This window comes from Rattus rattus, chromosome 9, assembly GCF_011064425.1.
Source record: "Rattus rattus isolate New Zealand chromosome 9, Rrattus_CSIRO_v1, whole genome shotgun sequence".
Taxonomy (NCBI): domain Eukaryota; kingdom Metazoa; phylum Chordata; class Mammalia; order Rodentia; family Muridae; genus Rattus; species Rattus rattus.
The window spans coordinates 68,631,457-68,654,683 of NC_046162.1; the positions used below are offsets into that span (position 1 = coordinate 68,631,457).

Genomic DNA, 23,227 nt, shown 5'->3' on the forward strand with positions numbered 1-23,227 from the left:
GTCTACACGTACCACTTGCCTGCCGGCTGCCCTGGAAGGCTGGAAGATGGCGTCTGAACCCCTGGAAATAGAGTTCCCGTAGGTTGTGTGGTACTGTGTGAATGCTGGAAAACTGAACCTGGCTTCTCTAAAAGAGAAGCTAGAAGGGGTTGGGGATTTGGCTCAGTGGTAGAGCGCTTGCCTAGCAAGCGTAAGGCCCTGGGTTCGATCCCCAGCTCCGGAAAAAAAAAAAAAAGACCCATGAGAAGCTAGCTCATAACTGCTGCGACATCTCTACAAGCTTCTGTCTTTTCTTTTTTTTCCTTCTTTTTATTTTGAGACAGAAAATGAAACTATATATCCTTCATTGGTCTGGAACTTGCTTTGAAGACCAAGAGGACCTCAAACTCTGGGAGATCCATTTGCCTCTATGTGGCAAGTGCTAGGGTTGAAGGTGTGCATTACCATATCTGGCTTTGTTATTTGTTTGTTTGTTTATGTTGTGGAAGAAGACCTTACTCTGTATCTCAGGATAACCCAGAATTCACTGTGTAGTCCATGTTGGCCTTGAACTATCGTAGTTCTACCTTGGTGCCCCTCATGCTGAGCTCCCCAGCTCAGACCTCTTGCTAACACACGTGAACACCTTCATCACTGCCCTGTACCACTGTAAGGCACAGGGTCATAAGTGACTTCTCACAACAAATGACCTTCTGGGAGTCCTGGGCACACCGGTATAACTGCCTCATCAAAGACCCCTAAAGAGAGTGACAGCCTGAAAGTGTGACATGAAGACCAGCTCCCTGCTTTGTGTCTCACCCTCTGAGGGGCATCTCACAGCCTCTGCCCAAGAGATTGCCAGATGAACAACTCTGACTGTCGGTGACTAAGCTCAGCCTGTCACCTGTCATTTGACAACCATGCATTACCGTGTCCGTGTCCATGGTGTCTGTGTGTGTGTGTGTGTGTGTGTGTGTGTGTGTGTGGTGTGAGAGAGAGAGAGAGAGAGAGAGAGAGAGAGAGAGAGAGAGAGGCTCTGCCTTTCTGTCTCCTGTTGGTTGCTGATTCAATACCTGGTTGCCCTCAGAATTTTGCCCTGCTGAACTGGCCGTGTGCTGTGACTCATTAAATGTCACAGCCTGCTTTCTCTTCAATACCCTCCGTGACCTCTGTGTTCTATGAAGTGCTGTTCAACTTGAGTCTTTTTTTTTAAAGATTTATTTGCATTCTTTTTAAGTGTGTGAGTGAAGGTGCCCATAAAGGCCAGAGGCACTGGGTTCCCTGGAGCCTGAGCTAAAGACTAGTGTGAGCTGTGTGATGTGGGCGCTGTCAGCTGATTCCAGGTTAAGTGCTCTTAACTGCTGAGTCATTCTTCCAAACCCTAACTTGTTAGGTCTTTTTGGTTTTGTTTTTTTTTTTTTTTTTTTTTTTTTTTTTTTTGAGCTGGGGACTGAACCAGGGCCTTGTGCTTGCTAGGCAAGCGCTCTACCACTAGAGCTAAACCCCCAACCCCTGGTTTTGTTTTCCAGACAGGGTTTCTCTGTGCAGCCCTTGTTGTCCTGGAACTTGATTTGTAGACCAGGCTGGCCCCAAACTCAGAAATCTGCCTGCCTCTGCCTCCTAAGTGCTGGGATTAAAGGTGTGTGCCACCACCACTCTGCCCAACTTGAGTCTTTTTAAAGAAGGTGTGTGTGAGAGAGAGAGAGAGAGAGAGAGAGAGAGAGAGAGAGAGAGAGAGAGAGAGAGAGAGAGCTGTCTTCAGACACACCAGAAGAGGGCACCAGATCCCATTACAGGTGGTTGTGAGCCACCATGTGGTTGCTGGGAATTGAACTCATGACCTCTGGAAGAGCAGTCAGTGCTCTTAACCACTGAGCCATCTCTCCAGCCCCTCAGTTATACTTTTTAATAGCGGTCCTGGGCTGGTTGACCGGCTCAGTAGGACAAAATGCTTGCTTCGCAAACCTGAACGTGTGAATTCGATCCCCAGAGCCTCTGATAGAAGGTGAGAATTGACTCTTGAAAATTTGTTTGACTACCACTCTCCTGCCAGGCAAACACACAAATAAATCAATGTAACTGAAACACAGAAGCAGACAGCACACGTCTGTAACCCCAGCACTCAAGCTGGGGCCAGATGTGAGCCAGAGACGGGAGAATTACCCAGAAGCAGAAGCTTGGAGACCGGTGGCCTGGAGCATGTGAAGAAGCAGAAGAAACGACAAGAGAGATCCTGTCTCAAAAACAAAACAGAGGGCAAGGTCTGACTCCTACAAGTTGTCCTACAACGCCCAGTTGAGCGCTGCAGCATGTGTGTGGGTCCCCACGCCAGTACCAAAGTGGGAGTGTGATGAGCTTACGGTGGGTGTGGTCTAGACTCCAGGTGACACCAGGGGTAGTTAGTGACACTGGTGCTGCTGGTGAATCTGTTGATAGTATCATCCTTCTGACAATGTGGAAAGACACAAACACATTGGTCCATGTCAACGGCACAGCGGCTCATGATTGGCCCAAACTGGATCTACACTGAGTTATCTTCCAGGATCCAAACCTCCTCCTTCCACAGAGGACCCCAGAGGCTCCGCCAAGACAGGTATCCCATCCATCACTGCCTCAGGACGTGCGTGAGTGTGTGAAGCTCTGTGCAGGATGAAGGCGTCTCTTGCTTCCTTCCCCTACCCCTGCTTTGTGATATTTAGCACGAACCTTGTCCCTGGTCCATCCTCCTCTTGGCCTTCTAGAGGCCCCAGAGATGGGAGAAACTTAGTTGGTCACTGCCTCAGGAGACTAATTCTGGCCTCTCTCAGTTCAGTTCTTACAGCCAATAGAAAAGCCATGGGTGTTTCTGGATCTCGTCTGCCCTGTGGTCAGGTTCCTAGATCTTTCCCCAAAGCCAACCCCTCCTCCCCAAACCATCCAGATTTCAAGCCTTCAGATCTGCTCTTTCCCCAGTATTACCGCCCTTGCTCATATCCTCCCTCTTTCCTCAGTTCCCTCTCCTCACTGACTCGTTCCAGTCCCTTCTTGTTCTTCTTTGACCAGGCCTCTAGGTGGAGAAATCAATTTCAGTGTCCTTCTCATGCCTTGACAGCCTTATTGGGGACTTTGCACAGGTGCCTGTGACCCTTGCTCTATTCTCTGCCTCCCTCAGATCTGTCAGTCCTGGCCATCTCTTTCTCTAGGACTTAGGTCATCATCACTGTGCCAGGGATCAATAACCTCCAGGTCTGTGAGAGCCAGGATCTCTGCTCTGTACACAGGGATCTTTGTGTGTGAGCTCTGAGACCCCAGTGTCCTCTGAAACCACTACCGCTCTCTGCAAATTCTCCATTCCATAGAAGAGCCATCTCACCCTTATTCTCTCAGAACTCCAGGGCACACATGTGCATTTGTATGGAGCGGATTTGTCAGCTCCCTCTCTGCTCTGTCTCATCCACTTTCCGGACCTTGGGTGCACTAGTCCTGTAGTTCGTAGCCGAAGAGAAGACTCACTGGGTTCTCTTTTTCTTTCTTTTTTTTAAAAATATTTTTATTTTATGTTCATTGGTGTTTTGCCTGCATGTATGTCTGCATGAGATGAGATGCAGAGTCCTCCTGCCTCTGCACTGGTATTCACAGTGATGCCAGATGCTGCTTTGTGAAATGGGGTGCCCCAGGGCAAGACCCAGGGTCAAGCCACTGTTCCACACGATATGGCCATCACAGCAGACATGTGTCTACACACACCCGACTTTATGACTGGCTCCCTTTCCGTCCTATCCTGTTGTGTCAGGGGCATGGGGTTTCTACTGCATATTCTTGTCTGGTCAGAATTTCCGCTGGGTACAGCTCTGTAATCCCAGGCAGACCCAGTCTTCCTATTTATCTCCAGAGATCAGGGACTTGCTTTAGAGAATGCTGTCCTCAAAGTGCCACAGTCCTCAAGCACCCCAGGCTTTGGAAGCCAGACCTAGGAGAAGGTTTTTCCTGACTCTTTGTCCCCATTGAGGTCTCCACAGTCAAGAAGGGACCCTGTAGACCCATCGGCAGGGACTCTGCAACTGTACTATCAGGGATAGCCACTTTCTATACTGTAGGAGGGACACTTTGGAGGCAGAGGCTCTGGCCTATCTACTCATCCCCTCCTATACCCTAAGGAGACTAGAGGCTGCTCCACTTCCTGTAAGCCTATTGCCCACTGCCCCACCCTCCTGCAACAGGGACACCGAGTTACTGAGGGTCCGGCAAGGATACACCTGAACCCTTTGATGGGTGAGGCAGGGGCAGGTGGAGAATCGTGTTTGGGAGGGACGGGCTACAAGTTATAGTGGGTGGAACTTACCTTCCGATCACCCCAGGAAGTTCAGATGGGAGGCAACTAGCCAGGGACTCTGGTAACTGTGACTGTCCCGTGTTCAGATTCAAGCACATTTGCATATCACTGCAATTTGCATACTCCAGAGGCACCCCTCTGGCTTCTGTATGTCTGTCTCTCTCTTCTGGCTTCGGGGCCCAAGGAGTAAGAGTGAGAAAGCCCTGAAGAGATAGCTCTCTGGGCTGCTAAGATGACTCCAAGGAAAAAAATGTGCTGGGGGTCCTGCTGACCTAACTTCCGTTCTCAGGTCTGGCATGAGAGACCTGAGACCAAAGAGGTCTAAGAAGAGAGAACCAGTTCCCAGAAAATTGTTCTCTAACTCCAACACAGGCTGCTCTTCCAGAGAACTCCAATTCGGTTCCCAGCATTGACATTGGGCTGCTCAGAACCATTAGTCGCACCAGCTCCAGGACAACCCACACCCTCTTCTGGCTTCCTCGGGCGTGCGGGTGCACACACATACATATAACCCTCTTTCTGGCTGGAGAGATGGCTCAGTGGTTAGGGCACCGACTGCTCTTCCAGAGGTCCTGGGTTCAATTCCCAGCAACCACACACACACCATCTGTAAAAAAAAGTGAAAATACAGTGCTTATATATAATAAATGAATAAATCTTTAAAAAAAAACCCTTAATAAAAAGAGTTATTTATTTTATGAGTACACAGTAGCTGTCTTCAGACACACCAGAAGAGGGGGCATCAGATCCCATTACAGGTGGTTGTGAGCCACCATGTGGTTGCTGGGATTTAAACTCAGGACCTCTGGAAGAGCAGTCAGTGCTCTTAACCTCTGGGCCATCTCTCCAGCCCCAAAGTAAGTCTTAGAAAGAAAGAAAGAAAGAAAGAAAGGGAGAAAGGAAGAAAGAAAGAAAGAGAAAGAGGAGTTGGGGAAAAGTTCCGTCCTCAGCTCCGAAAAAGAAAGAAAGAAACAAAGAAAGAAACAAAGAAAGAAATAAAGAAAGAAAAGAAAAGGAAAGAAAAAAACCACAAAACAAGAAGCGTGATTCCTGAGGAGCACCCAAAGTTGACCTCTGACCTCCACATGTGGGATACGTATCTACATTACACCTGTGCCCACAAACATGCACACAGACATGAATTAGTCAAGTAAACAAAACTCACAAACTCTGGATGACTGGGAGTCACTGTCCTTATGCAGATTGCGGACTCCTTACTTAGAGGTCACCGCTGGGCTCACGCTTGCTTTATTCTTTGGCTAACAGTCCCCAAGCTACTGTTGGTACCCCATCTTTAACTGTGAGCGCTCTCGGCTTACCCTGAGCAATACACATAAGGAGAGCTAGCTTACTCTGCAGTTCCTCAGATACAGGATTAGGAGAAAGAGATGGGGGGGGACCCATAAGATTTGCCCGATATCCCTATTAGTCCCGAAGAAGAGATATCGGAGGTTGGAGCCTGCAATTACAGGAAAATTACAGCTTTCTCGGGATTCCCAGGTCCACTAGGGAGCCCCACCCTAAACTGACCTTCTCTCAATCAGGATCTCCCTATTCTGAACTAACATGCCTCTTCAGGTCGTGACTCCCACTGGGCTGGGGCATCATCGCCCTAAGAGTGGTTTCTTCCTACCTGTGGGATGATGTCCTCCATGATCTCTCTCTACCTAGCTAGCCTTCAGGTGTCAGCTTCAAGGCCTCTTCCTCTAAACCGAGGCACCCTTCTGTCCTGTGCTGCGTTTTGCTCACTAAACTCCATGAGAGTTAGCAGTTTCCCGGGGACTTAGCAAGTCCTGGGTTCCGGGGTAATAAAAACTGACAGGACTAAGGACCAGAAACTGAGCTCAGTGCACCCTGGCTCATGGGTAGGGTAGAAAATGGAGTTCGTCTCTTCAGGTCCTGTTGGATTCCTGGGTCCCAGACTCCTTTGGAAATGTACTTGAAAACTGCCAGTGGGCTGCCTGCAGAGTTGGCCCAGCTCTTGGCCCATGACTCTGATATTCCGGGTGCATCCCAAGTGCCATCCATTGAGACATCAGAAACACAGCATTTCTGGGCTTCGGTGCGGCTGGTGCAGGGGTGTCTCTTTATGTGTATGCTTCTCCCTTCTGTGCCTGTCCCAGGTAACGATTCTTTGTCCTTTCCCTGAGAGTTAATGAGGCCCTTCCTCTCAGACTTCTGTCTGCATGGCAGTCACTTTAACTTTTAAAAATTACATTTGGGGGCTGGAGAGATGGCTCAGTGGTTAAGAGCACTGACTGCTCTTCCGGAGGTCCTGAGTTCAAATCCCAGCAACCACAGGGTGGCTCACAATCATCTGTAATGGGATCTGATGCCCTCTGCCCTCTCCTGGTGTGTCTGAAGACAGCTACAGTGCACCCATATGCATAAAAAATAAATAAATAAATCTTTAAAAAATTACATTTATTGGGAGAGTATTTGCTGCTCTTACAGAGGACATGAGTTTGGTTCGGAGCAACTCCTTGGTGGCTCACAACCACGTGTATATTCCAGTTCCTGGGGATCTGACGCCCTCTTCTGGCCTCCACAGGCATTGCACTTATATAACGTGCGTCCACGCGTATATACAAAAACTTGGAACCCGTGGGAGGAATCAATGAGGAGAAAGAAAGCAAAATAAAAAGTGGAAGAAGGTGCCCCTTGGAACCAACCTTTAATAGAGAAAGGGAAAAAAATCCATGGTTCACCACGTGGGCGGAGACCTCAGCTAATGGCAGGGAACACTCGACAGCAAGCTGCTGGGATTGGGGAAGGTATGTGACCAGGGAAGATCTTAGAGGCTGAAACGTGAGGTTGTGGAATAAGGGGTTGGGGGACTCAGCCTGAGTGCGCAGAAGCAAAGAAACTGGGGAATAGAACACCCATCCTTTCTTGAGACAGAGGGTGTAGAAGCTCAGGCACTGTGAAGAAATTCTCTGATGGACTGGCTCAGGTGAAGTAGGCTATTGAAAGCTGAGGTCTCCATGAGTGGCGGGGACTGGAAGACAATAGCAGAACAACAGGCAGCGCGTGATGCTCTGTTCACTGGGCCATGCTGTGTTCACATGACGGTTAAGAAAAAAGTTAATTGGGGTCGTTCAGGGCCAGCAGAGAGGGCTCAGCGGTTAGGAGCACTGGCTGTTCTTTCAGAGGACTTGGGCTCAAGTTCCCAGCACCCACGTGGTGATTCACAACCGTTACTCTAGTTCTATGTGATCCAGCGCCCTCTTCTGGCCTTCACAGTTACTGCACCGTGTGGTACACCACACACACATGCAGGCAAAACACGCACATTAAATCATTAAATCTAAAAATATTTTTAAAGTTAGTTTAGCAGGGGGATAAACTATCCTTGGTTGTCAACTTGAGTACATCTTTTTTTTAAAAAAAGATTTATATACTATGTATACTATGCGTTTTTTATATACTATTTATATACTATGTATACAGCATATTGCCTGCATGTATGCCTGCAGGCCAGAAGAGGGCACCAGATCCCATTACAGATGGTTGGGAGCCACCGTGTGGTTGCTGGGAACTGAACTCAGGACCTCTGGAAGAGCAGTCAGTGCTCTTAACCACTGAGCCATCTCTCCAACTCCAATTTGGCTACATCTTAAATGAACTAAAATCCAAAAAAAAAAAAAAAAAAAGGAATGTCACACCCGTGGAGGTTTTTAGATTAATTTGAAGTAGGAAGATCCACTTTTAATCTGGATCTTGTGGTGGAAAGATACGCCTTCAATCTGGGCCATGCCCTTTTCTGAAAGCCTAGAACATTGGACATGGATGAAAGGAGCTTTTGCTCTTTGCCTGCTTGCCCTTGTCTTGCTAGCAGGTCCACTCACCCCTTCATTGGCGTTAGAGCAGCGGTTCTCAACCTGTGGGTCTCCATCGGGGTGTGTGTGTGTCAAATATCAGATATTCTGCCTATCAGATATTTACATTAAATTCATAATGGTAGCAAAATTAGTTATGAAGCACCAATGAACCAAGTTACGGTCGGAGGTCACCACAGCCTGAGAAACCGTATTAAAGGTTCACGGCATTAGGAAGCTTGAGAACCACGGCCTTAGAACCTATGTCTTCGGGATTCCAGTGTATACTGAGGACCATCTGAGACAGCCAGCCTCGTGGACTGAATGACTACTGGTTTCTTGGACTTTCTGTTCACAGCCAGCCATTGTGGTTGTCTGTGTTAGGGTTTGTGTTGCTGCGACAAGACACCATGACTAAAATGCAAATTGAGAAGGAAAGAAAGAGTTTATTTGGCTTACACGTCCACATTGCCGTTCATCACTGAGGAAAGTCAGGACAGGAACTCACACAGGTCAGGGACCTGGAGGCAGGAGCCTATGCAGAGGCCACAGAGGGCGCTGCTCACTGGTTCACTCCCATGGTTTACTCATAACTTCCTTATAGAACCCAGGAACACCAGGCATGGCCCCACACACAGTGGCCTGGGCTCTCCCTCCTCAATCACTAATTAAGACAATACTTTTCGGCTGGATCTTATGGAGGCATTTTCTCAATTAAGATTCCCCCCCCTTTCAGATACCTGTAGTTTGGGTTTCGTTGTAATAAGACAAGGCAGCATAGTTGTGTTAGCTGGTCTGAAGCCTGTAAGTCATTCTGTAACTCCCCCTTTTTATATATTTAAGTGAAATTCATTTTGCAAGTTCTGTTACCCTGGAGAACACTGACTAAAACAAGCAGGGACCTCTGGGTAGGGATGGGGGCTTTGCTGAGCTCTCTGTGAAACATTCTCTTCCTAAGAGAAGCTCTGGAATATCGGAATGACATAGGCTAGCATGCCCATTAGGTTGCAAAGTGTGGCAGGACTGGGACAGACTTCCTAGAGCCAAAACTGACCCCCAGACCTGTGCTTGTGAGTCTTAGGAAGGTGTCAAAGCCAGAGCAACTGAACACCACCAGTGTGAACAAAGACACACAGGACACCAGGGTGCAGGTGAAAAAGGACCAAGCCTGTCCTCGGAGTAAGCAGTCACCGTGTACAGTTCACAGTATGCTGTGTACGCTTCTTCCCAGAGAGAAAATTCTTAGGGGCCGGAGAATGGTTTTCCAGCCCAGGGCTCCTGTCGACAACCAGGTGTAGCTAATGGAGAGGCAAGGGTCACAGCCCCAGCACAGAGCCTGTCACACCTGGGAAGCTAGCTCCAGCAGCAGGTGCAGAGCAAGGGCACACAAATATTTTCCATTCCTGCCACTCTGGCAAGGACAAGCCTCCCCCCTCCCCCAGCCTTCTGGGGTCAGGAGGTACAGCGTTGTGCCACGAGTGCCCACAGGTGGTGGCTAGGGATGGCTGGGTGACTTGTAGAGGACTAGAAGGTCTAGTCTCCTATCCTCCTATATCCAATGTTGCTGGTTTGATGGGACAATTGATACAAATGATGGGATCTTTCTGCTGTATTATTGCTAACATTTTCCTTTTCTTTTCTTTTCTTTTTTTTTGGTTCTTTTTTTTCGGAGCTGGGGACCGAACCCAGGGCCTTGCGCTTCCTAGGCAAGCGCTCTACCACTGAGCTAAATCCCCAACCCCCCTCCTCATTTTTTTTTTTAAAACAAGGTCTAATTCTGTAGGTCTGCCTGGCCTGGAACTCACCATGTAGATGGGGCTAACCTCGAACTCAGAAATCCATCTGCCTCTTTTTCTCAAAAGCCTGCATCAAGGGTGTATGCCACCACACCCAGATAAATGTTCCCGCCTGCCTTCCTTCCTTCCTTCCTTTTTTTGTTTTTTTAAAGATTTATTTATTTATTACATATAAGTACATTGTAGCTGTACTTATACAGAGGTCATCAGATCCCATTACAGATGGTTGTGAGCCACCATGTGGTTGCTGGGATTTGAACTCAGGACCTCTGGAAGAGCAGTCAGTGCTCTTAACCACTGAGCCATCTCTCCAGCCCTTGTTTTTGTTTTTTGAGACAGGGTTTCCCTGTGTAGCCCTATCTGTTCTGAAACTCACTCTGTAGACCAGGCTGACCTCAAACCCAGAGATCTGCCTGCCTCTGCCTCCGGACTGCTAGGATTAAAGGCGGGTGCCACCATCGGCTGGCAAGCGTTACTTTCTTAAAATGTCATATGCTTCTACAAGCCAGACCTGAGTTACCCATCGGGATTGTCGGTCAGGAAAGTGCTTGAGGCCCCACAAACCACACTACTACCAAAGCCAGACCCAGATGTTTCAATCCCATTGCCGAAGACACCACATGTTTTGATTCAGGTTATCAAGAAATCACGCTGCCACGGAGCTAATTGGGAGTAGAAGCTGCCTGCCCCATGCCCCCACCCCGCTCAAGCTGTATCAGTGCCTGACCCATTCCATTGAACCAGGGCAGAAAATGAACCCACTGGGCCACCTAAGGGTCATGGGCCCAGAAGCCACCTAGGGCATATGGATGTGTGTGAATCTCTGGAACAAACTGAGCAGTAATCTAATGTCTGTGACACCTCCAGCTGTCTGGCTTGCTGTGGGAGACAGAAGCATCACGGGCCTCATCCTCCAAGCAGGAAGAGTCCCGTAGCCACAAATGAAGTCACGTGAAGTCTTCAGTCACATGAAGAGGTGACTTTTTAGAAACTCCTGGCAGGAAGCCAGAAGCCCTTTAACTGGTGGCCTTGTGCTCCTGGCAGGTTATTACTGAGCCACTAAACAGGCGTCCTGTAACACTTTGTTCGGAGTTATGGTTACAGCACAGCTGGCGTGCCGTCCGGCTCTCAGCCTGGCTTCTACGAACTGAAGAAAGGTCCCTCTGTAACCTCCAGACCTGCGACACCTCCGAATGGGGTGAGGTGACGAGTCCTGCCTGGGGCTCAAAACTTGAGAAGTCAGCTGAGTGGGGTGGCATACACCTTTAACCCATGTACTGGAAAGGCGGAAGTAGGAAGATCTCTGAGTTCAAAACCAGCCTGGTCTCCATAGCCAACTTCAGGTTAGCCTGGGCTACACAGTGAGACCCCCATCTCAAAACAAAGACAAAAAATCTTAAGAAAAGGCGAAAGGGGGTTGGGGATTTAGCTCAGTGGTAGAGCGCTTGCCTAGGAAGCCCAAGGCCCTGGGTTCAGTCCCCAGCTCCGAAAAAAAGAACCAAAAAAAAAAAAAAGAAAAGAAAAGGCGAAAGGGGCTGGAGAGATGGCTCAGTGGTTAAGAGCACTGACTGCTCTTCCAGAGCTCCTGAGTTCAAATCCCAGCAACCGCATGGTGGCTCACAACCATCTGTAATGGGATCCGATGCCCTTTTCTGGTGCGTCTCAGGACATCTACAGTGTACTCACATATAATAAAAATAAATCTTTTTTTAAAGGCAAAAAGCTCAAGTATTCAGGTAAAAGTTTAACAAAATATCTTTAGAGACTATATCCAATGAACTATGACCCATGGTGTAATTTACCTAGTTCTGGGAATACAATTTTCTCGGCCTCAGGGCTGGGATTAGAGTAAGAGGGAGACAGGGATGGAAACATTGTGGTGGGTTTGCTCTTTAGTTACTGTTTTGATAGTCTGACTGTGCTGGGGTTGGCATCAGTGTTGGTGAGTGTTACCATAAAGCATGATGCAGCTTGGTGACTGAGTCAATGTGTCTCCTGGTTAGCGTGCCTTACTCAAAGGGAGTTTCCCCACTTCCTGACCTCAGAAGCCCCGTGAGTCTAGATTCCTCAGCAGACATATATGCTGTCCCAATGTCTGCTGTTTTGTAGATGCGGAGAAGGACTGAGAAGGATATCTCCCACACCACCTGCTGATGGGCACGGCCCGAAGCTTCTTCAGGCTCAGGGAAGGTGGGAATGCACATGTCTCAGGTTGTCAGGTTTGACTGGCCAGTGTCTTACCAGTGAAGCCATCTCTCTGGGCCCAGGCTTTATTTTTTTTTTTTCTTAGTTATATTTTTAGCGTTTGGTGTTTCCAGACAGGGTTTCTCTGTATAGCTCTAACTATCCTGGAACTCACTCTGTAGACTAGGCTGGCCTCAAACCCATAGACCCGCTGGCCTCTGCTTCCCCAGTGCTGAGATTTAAAGTGTACACCACCCAGCCTAGCTTTGTTTTTTTAATGTTACAAGTTTGGCTAGAGTCAAGAAGGGTCAAAAGATGCTAGTGGCAGCTCCCATAGGTGGAAAAGGGGAGAGAATTGGAACCAGAAGGCCAGAGTCTGGAACCTTTCATCCCTCCCTCCATCAGAGGAGGGGGCTATTTGGGATGCCCTGGGAGAGGTCCTTCCTAGCATTATAAGTCTCTGCTGCGCTTTTCCTGAGGGAAATCTGGGAGAGGGCTTTCCAGAGTGAGTTCCCACGCGGGCCCCTCACCTGGAGTGAGAACAGGCTTGGAGGGGGGACATGATCATCCTAGAGCACTTGCTGACGTCATCACTTCAGGTCCTTTTCTATGACACATGGTTAAATTGACTCTCATATTTGTACTTACCTACCGGATATAGGACAGTAATTCCTGCTCTGTGATTTCTTTTTTCTGTGCTCGGGACCTTGAGAGGGCTAGGAAAATGCCCCACGGCTGAGCCCCACCCCAATCCCGGCACCTGTATGACACTCTCTGAGCAAACAGCAGAATTCCAAGGTCCAATATTATCCCTAACCCCTGTGACCCTTTCTCCTGTGAAGTGGGTGCTGAGCAGTGGCCAACGTTTTTCTGGCCAACCTGTGACACTCCTCAAGAGATCCCAAATAAGGAGCGACTGTTTAAGAAAGCAACACCCTTGTGTGGGTGTCCACCGCAGGACACCATGGCTTGTCACACACTATCCTGTATGTCCTGGGGAGCCAGCAGGGTTGGCAAAGCAGTTGGTCAGCTCCCTAGAGGGGAAGACTTTGTTAGCTTACTGTCTGTGTGGGTTGAAGTAACCGCCTTTGCTGTCCCTGCCCTCAGCACAGCTGTGACGCTCTAATCCTCCCACACTTTCTTCTTCATTTCTTTTCGTTCCTTGAACTTGCTGTGTCATTGAGGATGACTGAATTTTCCACCGTCTAGAGCCCAGGGACTACAGCATGTGATACCAAGCAAGACCTGTCCCCTCCCCCTTTCTGGACTTATGTAGCCCAGACTTGCCTCTAGAACTTGCAGCCATTCTCCTGCCTCAGCCTCCTGGATGATAGAACTGCAGGGATGATCCTCTACTCCCACCTGGCTCCCTTCCTGTCCCAGAAGAATGAGTCGGGTGTGGGGGGGGGGCATGATCTAGGTCTCAGGAATGAGAAAAGGCTCTCCCCTCAAAGTAGGGAAAGTTTCGGGGTTGGGGATTTAGCTCAGTGGTAGAGCGCTTGCTTATGGAGCACAAGGCCCTGGGTTCGGTCCCCAGCTCTGAAAAAAGAAAAAAAAAAAAAAAAAAAAAAAAAAGTAGGGAAAGTGTCCTAGCCTTGTCCCCTACAGGAGGAGCAGCCCATGAGAAATAAATGAAGAGCTGTCGGGGTTGGGGATTTAGCTCAGTGGTAGAGCACTTGCCTAGCAAGCGCAAGGCCCTGGGTTCGGTCCTCAGGTCTGGAAAAAAAAACAAAACTGAAGAGCTGTCAGAGGACCCTAGGAAGAAGGGTCACCATTTGGTCACAGCCAGGGTTCACTTCAGGAGATCTTCAAAGTACATCATTGCTCTCCCCACCCGGAAAGGAGTGCCCTCAAGGAGAAAACAGGGTTACTAATTTCTCCAGGAACCAGCAGGGCAGGGGTTGAATTCCCAAGTGCCCTCGTGGTGGGGTACCTCCTAGTCCGGCTGCCAGCTGCCTTGCCCTAGGGGCTTTCTCTCTTGTGACCTTTATCAGTTCGTGGATCATTAACTTGGTTGGGGCCCTGCTTTAAACCCACAGGAACTGTGGCCGGCTGAGTCTGGAAATTCAAATACTTTCCCACTGGACAGACAGGCTTGGGGGTGGGCAGGGTTTCAATCCAACGGTCAGGGTCCCTACCAGAGGCCTGGGCCTGGCCATGGATCAAATGGACAAAGCTGATTTCCAGGACCCACACTGGGCAATTATAAAGACCTGGGTGTCCCAGCCACATCTGCTCCCATGAGTGCAGTAGGCAGAAAATCACTCAAATAAACCATACAGACGAGGATAGGGGGTGTAGGTTACCCATCCGCTATCCATAGCCTTCTACAACTGTAAAACATTGAGGTCGACACTTTACTGAGGTCAGCTGTTCTGTCCATCACCTCTTACTAACCTTGACCTCAGCCCATCAGTCTTGGATCTAAGGCAGCGCTGGGTTCCTCCGCCCCAAATTTCCAGTCCCCAGGTCCCTAGTCGGCCAACCCTCCTGTCTCTATCCTGTGCTATGTCATAGTATGGCAACCTGGAGAGAGAAGTCGGCTTGACTCGAGCCTCTGGAGAGAGTAGGAAGCGTCAGGGATGGGTCTGAGAGTAAAGTTTGTGGATGGGGTGGGGGAAGAGGTGGTGAATATTTAAAGCAAGATGTTGGCCTCTGGAAGACACAGGCTTATCCCATGCCCAGGAGACCTCCAGTGTGGTTCAGAGCCCTTCCAGTGTCATGGAGAAGGTCACGATCAGGAATTTCTAGGCAGGTGCCTAGATGAATTCAGACATAGGGCTGGGAAGCAGGTGGGCCACCCACTTTCATCCTCGGCGCAGGGGACCGCGTAGGAAGCCACCCTCTCCGCACTCCTGCCTAGCAGTACGTAGAGTCTAACTTTATTAGCAGCCAGCCTGGGCCGGCGGGCGCTGCCTATGCCTCGGGGTACTGCTTGAGTGTGAGCGAGGCTCCGCTGCTGACCATGACCGCGGGGTACAGAGGTTCGAGGAAGGAGGTGAGGAAGCGGTAGAGCAGGCTCACGTCGCCCGCCACGCCATAGAAGGACAGGCAGCCGGCCCTGAAGTCCAGCGCCACGCCGAGCGTGTGGTGGTAGGAGCCGTGCAGCACCGTCTGCGTGTTGTTATGCCACACGGAGAACTTGAGAGAGTCCCACTCCAGACACCACGAATAGGGGTTGCGGCCCAGCAGGTAGACGATGTTGCGACGGTGGCGACCGCTCATTGAAGGGTTGCGACGGTAGGTGACTCCCAGGCACATCCACGAGTCGGACACCTCGGTCTCCCAGTAGTGACAGCCTTCCGACAGGCCTGGGCAGCACAGAACCTGGGGCCACTGCTTGAAGCCCGGTAAAGGGCTGGTGGTCGAGGGCTCCAGAAGGATGCCCAAGTTCAAAACCGAGTGCGTTTCCTTGAACAAGAACAGCTCTTCGCTGGCCATGGAGGAGTCAAAGTTCAGGTTGCAGTAATCTGGGGTTGGGGATGGAGGCGTAAGGGAGCCAGCGTCACTGCTCCCAGAGCAGGACGCTGGCTAAGGGCAGATTTATTTTTGCAAAGATGTTTGCAAAGATTTCACCCCAGGTTCTTAGAAGAGGCACCCTCTCTGTGTACTGGTTTGTTTTCACTGACTACTTTTGTTGAGCCCAGGATAGCCCAGGCTGACCTTGAATTTATGGCAGCCATTCCATCTCAGCCAGATTACCACACCTGACTTTATCGACTTCTTAAAATAGCCCAGCCCTGGTAGGGCCGCATGGGACAGCCTGAAGTAAGTCCCTGTATGATGTTAGACTTTTCTGGAGGGGCTGGGGAGCAGGGGTCCCCCTCCTCCTTCCCACCAGATCCTAACATAATCACCTTTCTTATTTGTTCAAGACAACTGGAATGAGACTTGGGGAGAGTGAGGGGTTCCTGGCTGAGGTGAACCAGAGATCAAAAATGTTCCATATCTGACCCTCAATATCTCAGAAGCCTTGGGATTTGGACCTGGAGCCAAGGCCAGGGAGAGGGACATCAAATAAACAGAAGCTTGGAGTCTGAGGAATAAATAAAACCTACTCTGGTTGATTCGGCTAACCCTCAGGAAGTTGGCAGCCATCCAGATAAGGGCAGACACTGTGACACCCAGGGTCCAGAGGGCCACAGAAGAACCACCTCTGAAGTAGGAAGGGACGGGGGCTCTCCCTCTTCCTAACAGGGCCTGGGACCCAGGCTAAGTCTCTCTGAGGGCCCCAGTCTGCAGTGAAAGACCAGGAAAGGAAACAGGAAGTGCCCTGGGGACCTGAATGCAGGTGAGGCAGGAAGTCTAGACACCTAGGAGTTCTCCCTCCTCTCCTTCCCCAGGCTGGCCTCTGGATTGAGAACTCACTCTGGAGTAGCGTCTTTCTGTCCACAGTTGCCGGCAGCACCTCATAGGAGTTCATCCTGATGCCTGGGGGAGATGGACAAGCTTTGCTGAGGACTGTCTTACAGCCCAGCCTCCTTCCAGACAGAGGCTTGGCCCATCCCGGAGCCCATGTGATCTGGGAAGGCAGGCAGGGCACCACAACCACCGGAGGTGAGGAGGTGCCCCTCCCAAGTTACAAGACCCCAGACCCCCTCAGAGACCGACCCTTCAAGAGCAGCTGGTTGATGAAGTTAAGACCTATGTCCATCAGCCTGATGCGGAGCTGGGCCAGGGTTTCTGGCAGCTGAAGGAAGCTCTGTGTCTCCTCACAGTTGGTGCCTAGTAAGGGTTCCACGCAGGCAGGGAAGTGCTTCAGTGTGGGGAACTCCTGCTAGGCAGAGATGGGCAGCTAGTACCCCATTAGCCAGGGCTCAGGCACCTGCCAGGGGCACCCACCTCCATGGGCCAGGGGAAGGAAAAGTCCCATTTTCCAATGTTTGGATAGCTTAGGTTAGGCTTTCAGTGGTAGGTAGTCTGGTTGCTGTAGAAAACAGGAGGGTTTGAGCGGAGCGTTTAGTCGCTCGGAAAGATCATTGCTAAGTTCATCCTGTTGCCCAGAGAGGGACGAGGTAAGCAAAGATCTTTGAAATCTGTCCAGTGGTATGAGAACCATCAAAAGGAGGTCAGTGGTAGGAGGTCCCAAACGTAAGGGTTGGCGCCTGGGCATAGAGAAAGTCACTGCCACTTTCTGGTCAGCCACTGTGCCTAGCACTTCCCCATCTCAACCTTGGCTTCCCACCCCCACCCTTCGGTGGCACCAGGAGCACGGCTGAAGAGGGATATGGCATTTGATAGAGGCGGACTTTGCCTCACTCCTGCCTGTGGTTTGCGGGGAGATTGAATTCCGAACTCAGAACCCTGGGGCACTGCCCCATCCTTTCCTGAGGAAAATGAAGGGATATAGCTGATCTCCGCAGGCAGTGCGGTAAAAGCAGAGGGTGCTGGTGGGAGTTTAAGAGGCTGCCCTGGGGCTCTCAGTCAGACAGGGCCTGGAACATCTCTTTCTCTTTAGAGAAACAGGGCTTGGTCTGGGGAAGGGGGATGTCTTGCCTGTAGAAACTGCTCATCGCTCTTGTTGGCCAGCAGGCCGTGGAGCCAGACGCTGTCCCCCTCCAACTTCAGGAGCCGGCTGTGGCTTTGCTGCATGGAGTTACCCAGCATTCCCAGGGCAACTGTCTCCTCATTCTCCACAAAATCCAAGACCTTCATCTGCAGCTGTTTAACCTCATGGAGGATCTCTGAGAAGCAGGTGTTCACCTCTTCTCGCATCGTCTGAATCAGTTTCTGAGGTAGACGTGAAGGAAGGTACCCCTGAACCCCACTCCTGTACCCCACTGTGCTTAGACACCTCAAGCATCCTGTCTCTGTCCACTCTTCTCCCTCCCCATAATCCCCTGTACTTCTAGGAGGTCCTAGGGGCCCCGGGGAAGATGCTGGGGTAGCCTGGGTTGGGGTGGTGTTAGCTCGCTCGCCTTACCGAGAGGAAACTCACTCGTCCCTGGTGTTTCTGGCTGTCCGAGGCAATGATTAGCATTTGATTCTCCACATTGGCCTGAATCTTCCGAACTTCTACCTGGAAGGGGAGGGGCAGAATCTAAGCGCCCTAATTCAGAGACTGGGGCTTGGAGAGACCTGACTGCCAACTAGGAGAGATGCATTCACAGACCTTCGTGAACCCAAGGCCACAGTAGACGAGCAGGCATGTTTTTTTTTTTCCTTTTTGAGACAGTACTTGTAGACCAGGCTGGCCTCTAACTCAGAGATCTGCCTGCCTCTGCCTCCTGAGTGCTGGGTTTAAAGGCGTGTGCCTTAAGGCCTGGTTGGTTTTTGTTTTTATCATTGCCTGAGATTGTGGCTCCTCCTTCCCGGGGATCAGTTTCTTTGTTCTTCATAGTGATGACCACAGGGTTTTAGGACACAGGAGCTGGGAAGGGATCCATGGTTTGAGCTAGGTAGGAAGTGGTGGTACAGTTGCGCTTTTTCTAAGCTCCTTGTCTTGCGGGACCGATCGGATCAGTATGTTAGGATAGCAAGGTTATCGAATGTGCTTGGTGAAACATAAGGAGCTTACCCGGTCGGTCGTGGCACATGCCTCTATCCCAGCACTCAGGAGGCAGAGGCAAGTAGATCTCTGTGAGTTCGAGGCCAGCCTGGTCTACAGGGTGAGTTTCTACACGGAAAATCCCCGTCTCAAAAACCAAAACAAAACCAATATATTCGAGGATCTCACTTCTGAAAGCAATACAAATATATTAAAATTTGAAAGTAGAAGGGACAACCAGGTACTGGGGACGTGTAGGTAGGATCCAGAAGCTCAAGGTCATCCTTGATTTCATGGGGAGTTCAAGACCAGACTGGTCTACTGGGGACCTTGCCTGGGGTGGAGGCAGGACTCAGGAGAGGAAGTTAGCCAACTTAGGCTGCAGTGTGTGTGTGTGTGTGTGTGTGTGTGTGTGTGTGTGTGTGTGTTGTGTACATACATACACTGTTTCATATGTGTGTCATGTGTGTCTACATGTATGTGGGGGTACATGTGTGTGACTGCATGTATATGTTAAAGCCAGAGGACAGTAGCTGTTTTCCTCAGTCACTTGCTGTCATGTTTTCTTTTTGGAAAAAAAAAAAAAAAAAAAAAAGCCAGGCGTGTGGGACCTTTGATCTCAGTATGGGACGCAGAGACGAACTTCTGTGTTCTGTGTCCAGCCTGGTCTATAGAGGGAGTGCCAGGACAGCCAAGGCTACAAAGAGAGCCAGGGCTATGCAGAGAAACCTTGTCTTGAAAATGTGTGTGTGTGTGGGGGGTTGGGGATTTAGCTCAGTGGTAGAGCGCTTGCCTAGCAAGCGCAAGGCCCTGGGTTCGGTCCCCAGCTCCGAAAAAAAAAAAAAAAAAGAAAAAAAAAAAAAAAAAAAAAAAATGTGTGTGTGTGTGTGTGTGTATATATATATATGTATATTATATATAAAAACTTTATGTGTATGTGTTTTGCCTGTATGTATAGATGCCCCACGTGAGCACCCAGTTTGGATATCCTGGACTGGAGTTACAGAAGGTTGCGGGGCTAGGAACTGAATCCAGGTCCTCTGCGGGCACAGCGTTCTTAACTGCTGAGCCATCTCTCCAGCTCTCCCTTCCTTACTTTCTGAGTCAGGCTCTTTCACTGAACCCAGAGCTCAACGTTTCAGCTAGACCAGCGGGGCAGCGAGCCCGAGAGATCCCCTCGGCTGTGCCTCTGCAGTGCCAGGTTAATTCCAGTGTGCACCACCGTGCCTGGCTTTTTTCTTTTTTCTTTTTTTTAACTTGGGGGGTGGAACTCAGGTTCTCATGTCATAAAAGCAAACACTTTACTTATTGGGTTATCTCCCCAACCTTTTTATTTTTTGTGGGAGGAGGAGTGGCAGTTTATTTTATGTAGCCCAGGCTGACCTTGAACTTGGGGTCCTCTTGCCTAAGCTGTTTGCTGCTAATGCTTCAGGCATGAGCCACTATGCCCAGTTTTGGTTTTGTTCTGTTTTATTGTCTTTGTTTTTTTATGTGCATGGGTATCTTTGCCTAGAGGTAAGGTCTGCGTGCCCTGTGCATGCCGGTGGAGGCCAAAAAGAGTACTGAATCCCCTGAGGCTAGAGTTCTGAATTACCATGTGGGTGTTGAGAATTGAACCCAGGTCTCTTTTTTTTTTTTTTTTTTTTTCGGAGCTGGGGATTGAACCCAGGGCCTTGCGCTTGCTAGGCAAGCGCTCTACCACTGAGCTAAATCCCCAACCCCTTGAAAATCCCCAACCCCTCCCCAGCCCTGAACCCAGGTCTCTTAACCACCGAGCCTTTCTCCAGGCCCTTGTCCTGTTTCTGAAATGACTTTCCGGTATGTAGCCTCATGGCTTGAAACTAGCTATGTAGACCAGGCTAACCTTGAACCCAAAGCCATCTTCCTGCTTCAGCCTCCCAAAGGTTGGAAACAGATTCACTACAGGGGCATGTGCATTGTGTTTAAGTCTCGGTAGCCTGGAAGTGCTTTTTAAAAATGCTTCTTTTTGTTTTCATAATAACCTGTTCCTATACAGCCTGTTAAGGCTAATTTCTCAAAAGCCTGTTGTAGAGCACCCACCACCGCCTTCCTCTGAGGACGGTCACACAAGTACATGGCTTCCTGGGAGTGACGCTTAAAGAAAGGTTGTGGGGACCTCCGTTCCTGTGGCAAACTAGTGTTTTATGGGAATGGATGTTTTGCTTGCTCCCATGGAACTGGAGTTACAGTTGTGAGCTACCATGTGGGTGGTGGGAGTCGAACCCAGGCCTTCCAGAAACAGCAGCCAGTGCTCCTAGCCTGCTGAGCTGTCTCTCCAGCTGCTGTCTCTAGTGGCTTCTTGGGAGGAATAAGGCGCAGGCGCATCTTGCACAGGTGTTTTCTGGGTGCATCGCTAAGGGAGACTTGTAAACAACCTTTCCTACCCCATAACCAAGTGTCATTCACTGCCGATAGAGACTTCTGACGAGCCTTCCTCACTAACCAACCATTGCCTTCTCATGCCATAACATAGCCTATCATGTTAGCAGTTGCCTACCCTTCAAAAATTATTATTATTGTAGGGGCACGTGTGAGTACCAAGGCTCACATATGGGTGGCAATAGACAACTTTAAAGGTTTTATTTAGTTATTATGTATGTATTTACATTGTCGCTGTCATCAGCCACACCAGAAGAGGGCATCAGATCCCATTGCAGATGGTTGTGAGCCACCATGTGGGTGCTGGGATTTGAACTCAGGACCTCTGGAAGGGCAGTCAATGTTCTTAACTACTGAGCCATCTCTCCAGCCCCAGTCAATAGATAACTTTAAGAAGTTGGTTCTCTCTCTCTCTCTCTCTCTCTCTCTCTCTCTCTCTCTCTCTCTATCTATATATATATATATGCATGTATATATATATGTATATATATAATTTTTTTTTTTTCTTTTTTTTTTTTTTTTCGGAGCTGGGGACCCCGAACCCAGGCCTTGCGCTCCCTAGGCAAGCGCTCTACCACTGAGCTAAATCCCAACCCCTATATAATTTATTTTGAGACAGTCTCACATGCAGCACTGACTATCCTGAAACTCACTGTATAGATCAGGTGTTCAAACTCCGCTTCTCACATGCTGGGCTTAAAGGTGCACCTTACCACTCCCCACTCTCCTTCCACTTTAATGTAGATACTTGAAGGGTGAAACTTAGGGTAGCAAGAACTTTTACTCTACCCATCTCATCGGCCCTGCCTAAGTGTCTTTTCAGACAGGTTCCCCTCTTAGACTCCTGCCTTCGTATCTCAAGTATTTGGTGCTGTAAAGCCCGGCTTGAACTGTGTTAATTTTCCCCCACAGAAATGGGACAGATCCTCAGAGCCTGGAGCGCGCCCTTTCTGTCTTTCCTCAGCCCTCCTCACCTCCTTGCGGGCCCGTTCATCCTCCAGCGGGGTTGTGTCGTGGTTCTGGTGCTCCTCCAGGAGGCAGGCCCCGCACACGCAGCTGCCCTCGGTGCGGCAGTACATCTGCCGGAGCTTGCGATGCTTACGGCACAAGCGGTTCTTGAGGTCCCACACCGGGTCCAACAGCTGGTGTTCCTGGAACAACGGGTCCTCAAAATGGCTGTGCAGATGCTTCTCGCACAAGGAAGCCATGCACTGCAGGCACGACTTGGCTGCCTTCATCTTCTGCGGAGAGCAAAAGTCACAGGGCACATCTGTGGGGCCGGCCAGGCTCCACAAGGGCCCTGAGGTTTGGCTCTTGGCCAGGGTGAAACACGCCACCATCTCTCCGAGAATGACGTTCTTGCAGAGGCGGGGCCTGCTCGGAAAGGCCTCTCTGCACTGGGGGCAATAGTAAGTCTCTCCAGTGTCAGCCTGGTGGTCCCAGAAACTCTGAAGGCAAGTCATGCAGAAGTTGTGGCCGCAGGCGGTGGTGACTGGGTTGCGGAACACCTCCAGGCAAATGGGACAGAGGACTTGGTCTTCCAACAAGTGTTGACTGCTGCTGCTGCTCATCAGGAGCTGGAGTGAGGTTCTGGAGGACTGGGTAGAGAGCTCTGAGGGGGATTTGTCCTGGGTTGGTCCTGAGAAGACAGAGAAAACCCAGGCATGGCAGAGGGCCAGGGCATGACCTCCTACACCAGGGGCATGGTCTTCATGTCATAGGCTCCTTTTACATCATTCTTTTGGAAGCAGCTGTCTCACCATTGGGCACCAGGGCTGTGTCATCAGCCAACCCCTGTGGGGGTGGGCACTGAGAATCATAGTTCCTGGTCCCAGCCTGGGTTGTGGGGAGGATGGTGAAAGGCAGAAGGACAAGACGGTATGGGAGGGGCCACTCCCTTTGGCACCTAGGAGGGAGCCTGAACTTACGTGAGATCTTCTGCATGTCGATGACAGCCAGATACTTCGCTGTCCTGGGCCAAGAAGGAAAAGACCCATGGAGGCTCAAGTACCAGGACCTACCGCAGCCTCCCTCAGCAGCTGCTGGGGGTATCCCCCATCCTTTTGTACCCTACCTGTGGACTGGTGACCGCCGTCTTCTCACCGTTCTCTGTGGCTGCTGTTTCATGGTCTCCCTGTCTGGATGCCCTTTCCTTAAGAATGACCCAAGTTTCGCTGATGTCATAATTCAGGTGCATCCCGCCTATGATGTCATCAGGACACAGGTGGGCAGACCATGGGGCAGACCACAG

General features: G+C 50.0%; 1 protein-coding gene across 1 annotated transcript; it reads right to left on the reverse strand.

The window, feature by feature from the left end:
* Positions 1-15,005: 15,005 nt before the first annotated feature.
* Positions 15,006-23,103, reverse strand: LOC116910227 (E3 ubiquitin/ISG15 ligase TRIM25-like). Its single transcript, XM_032914118.1, has 8 exons — positions 23,051-23,103; positions 22,905-22,948; positions 21,951-22,615; positions 18,013-18,108; positions 17,586-17,819; positions 16,701-16,863; positions 16,458-16,520; positions 15,006-15,559 (listed from the first exon to the last, which is right to left on the reverse strand). Exons 1-8 carry the CDS (start codon positions 23,101-23,103, stop codon positions 15,006-15,008), a joined length of 1,872 nt encoding a protein of 623 aa, XP_032770009.1.
* Between the last annotated feature and the right edge of the window lie 124 nt (positions 23,104-23,227).

Coding starts and splice junctions, on each gene's coding strand:
- LOC116910227 (XM_032914118.1), bottom strand. CDS start 23,103: ATGAAACAGCAGCCACAGAGAACGGTGAGAAGACGGCGGTCACCAGTC. Junction 18,109..21,950: donor ATGAACGGGCCCGCAAGGAG/GTGAGGAGGGCT, acceptor CTCCCCTTCCAG/GTAGAAGTTCGGAAGATTCA. Junction 15,560..16,457: donor CAGAAAGACGCTACTCCAGA/GTGAGTTCTCAA, acceptor CCCCAACCCCAG/ATTACTGCAACCTGAACTTT.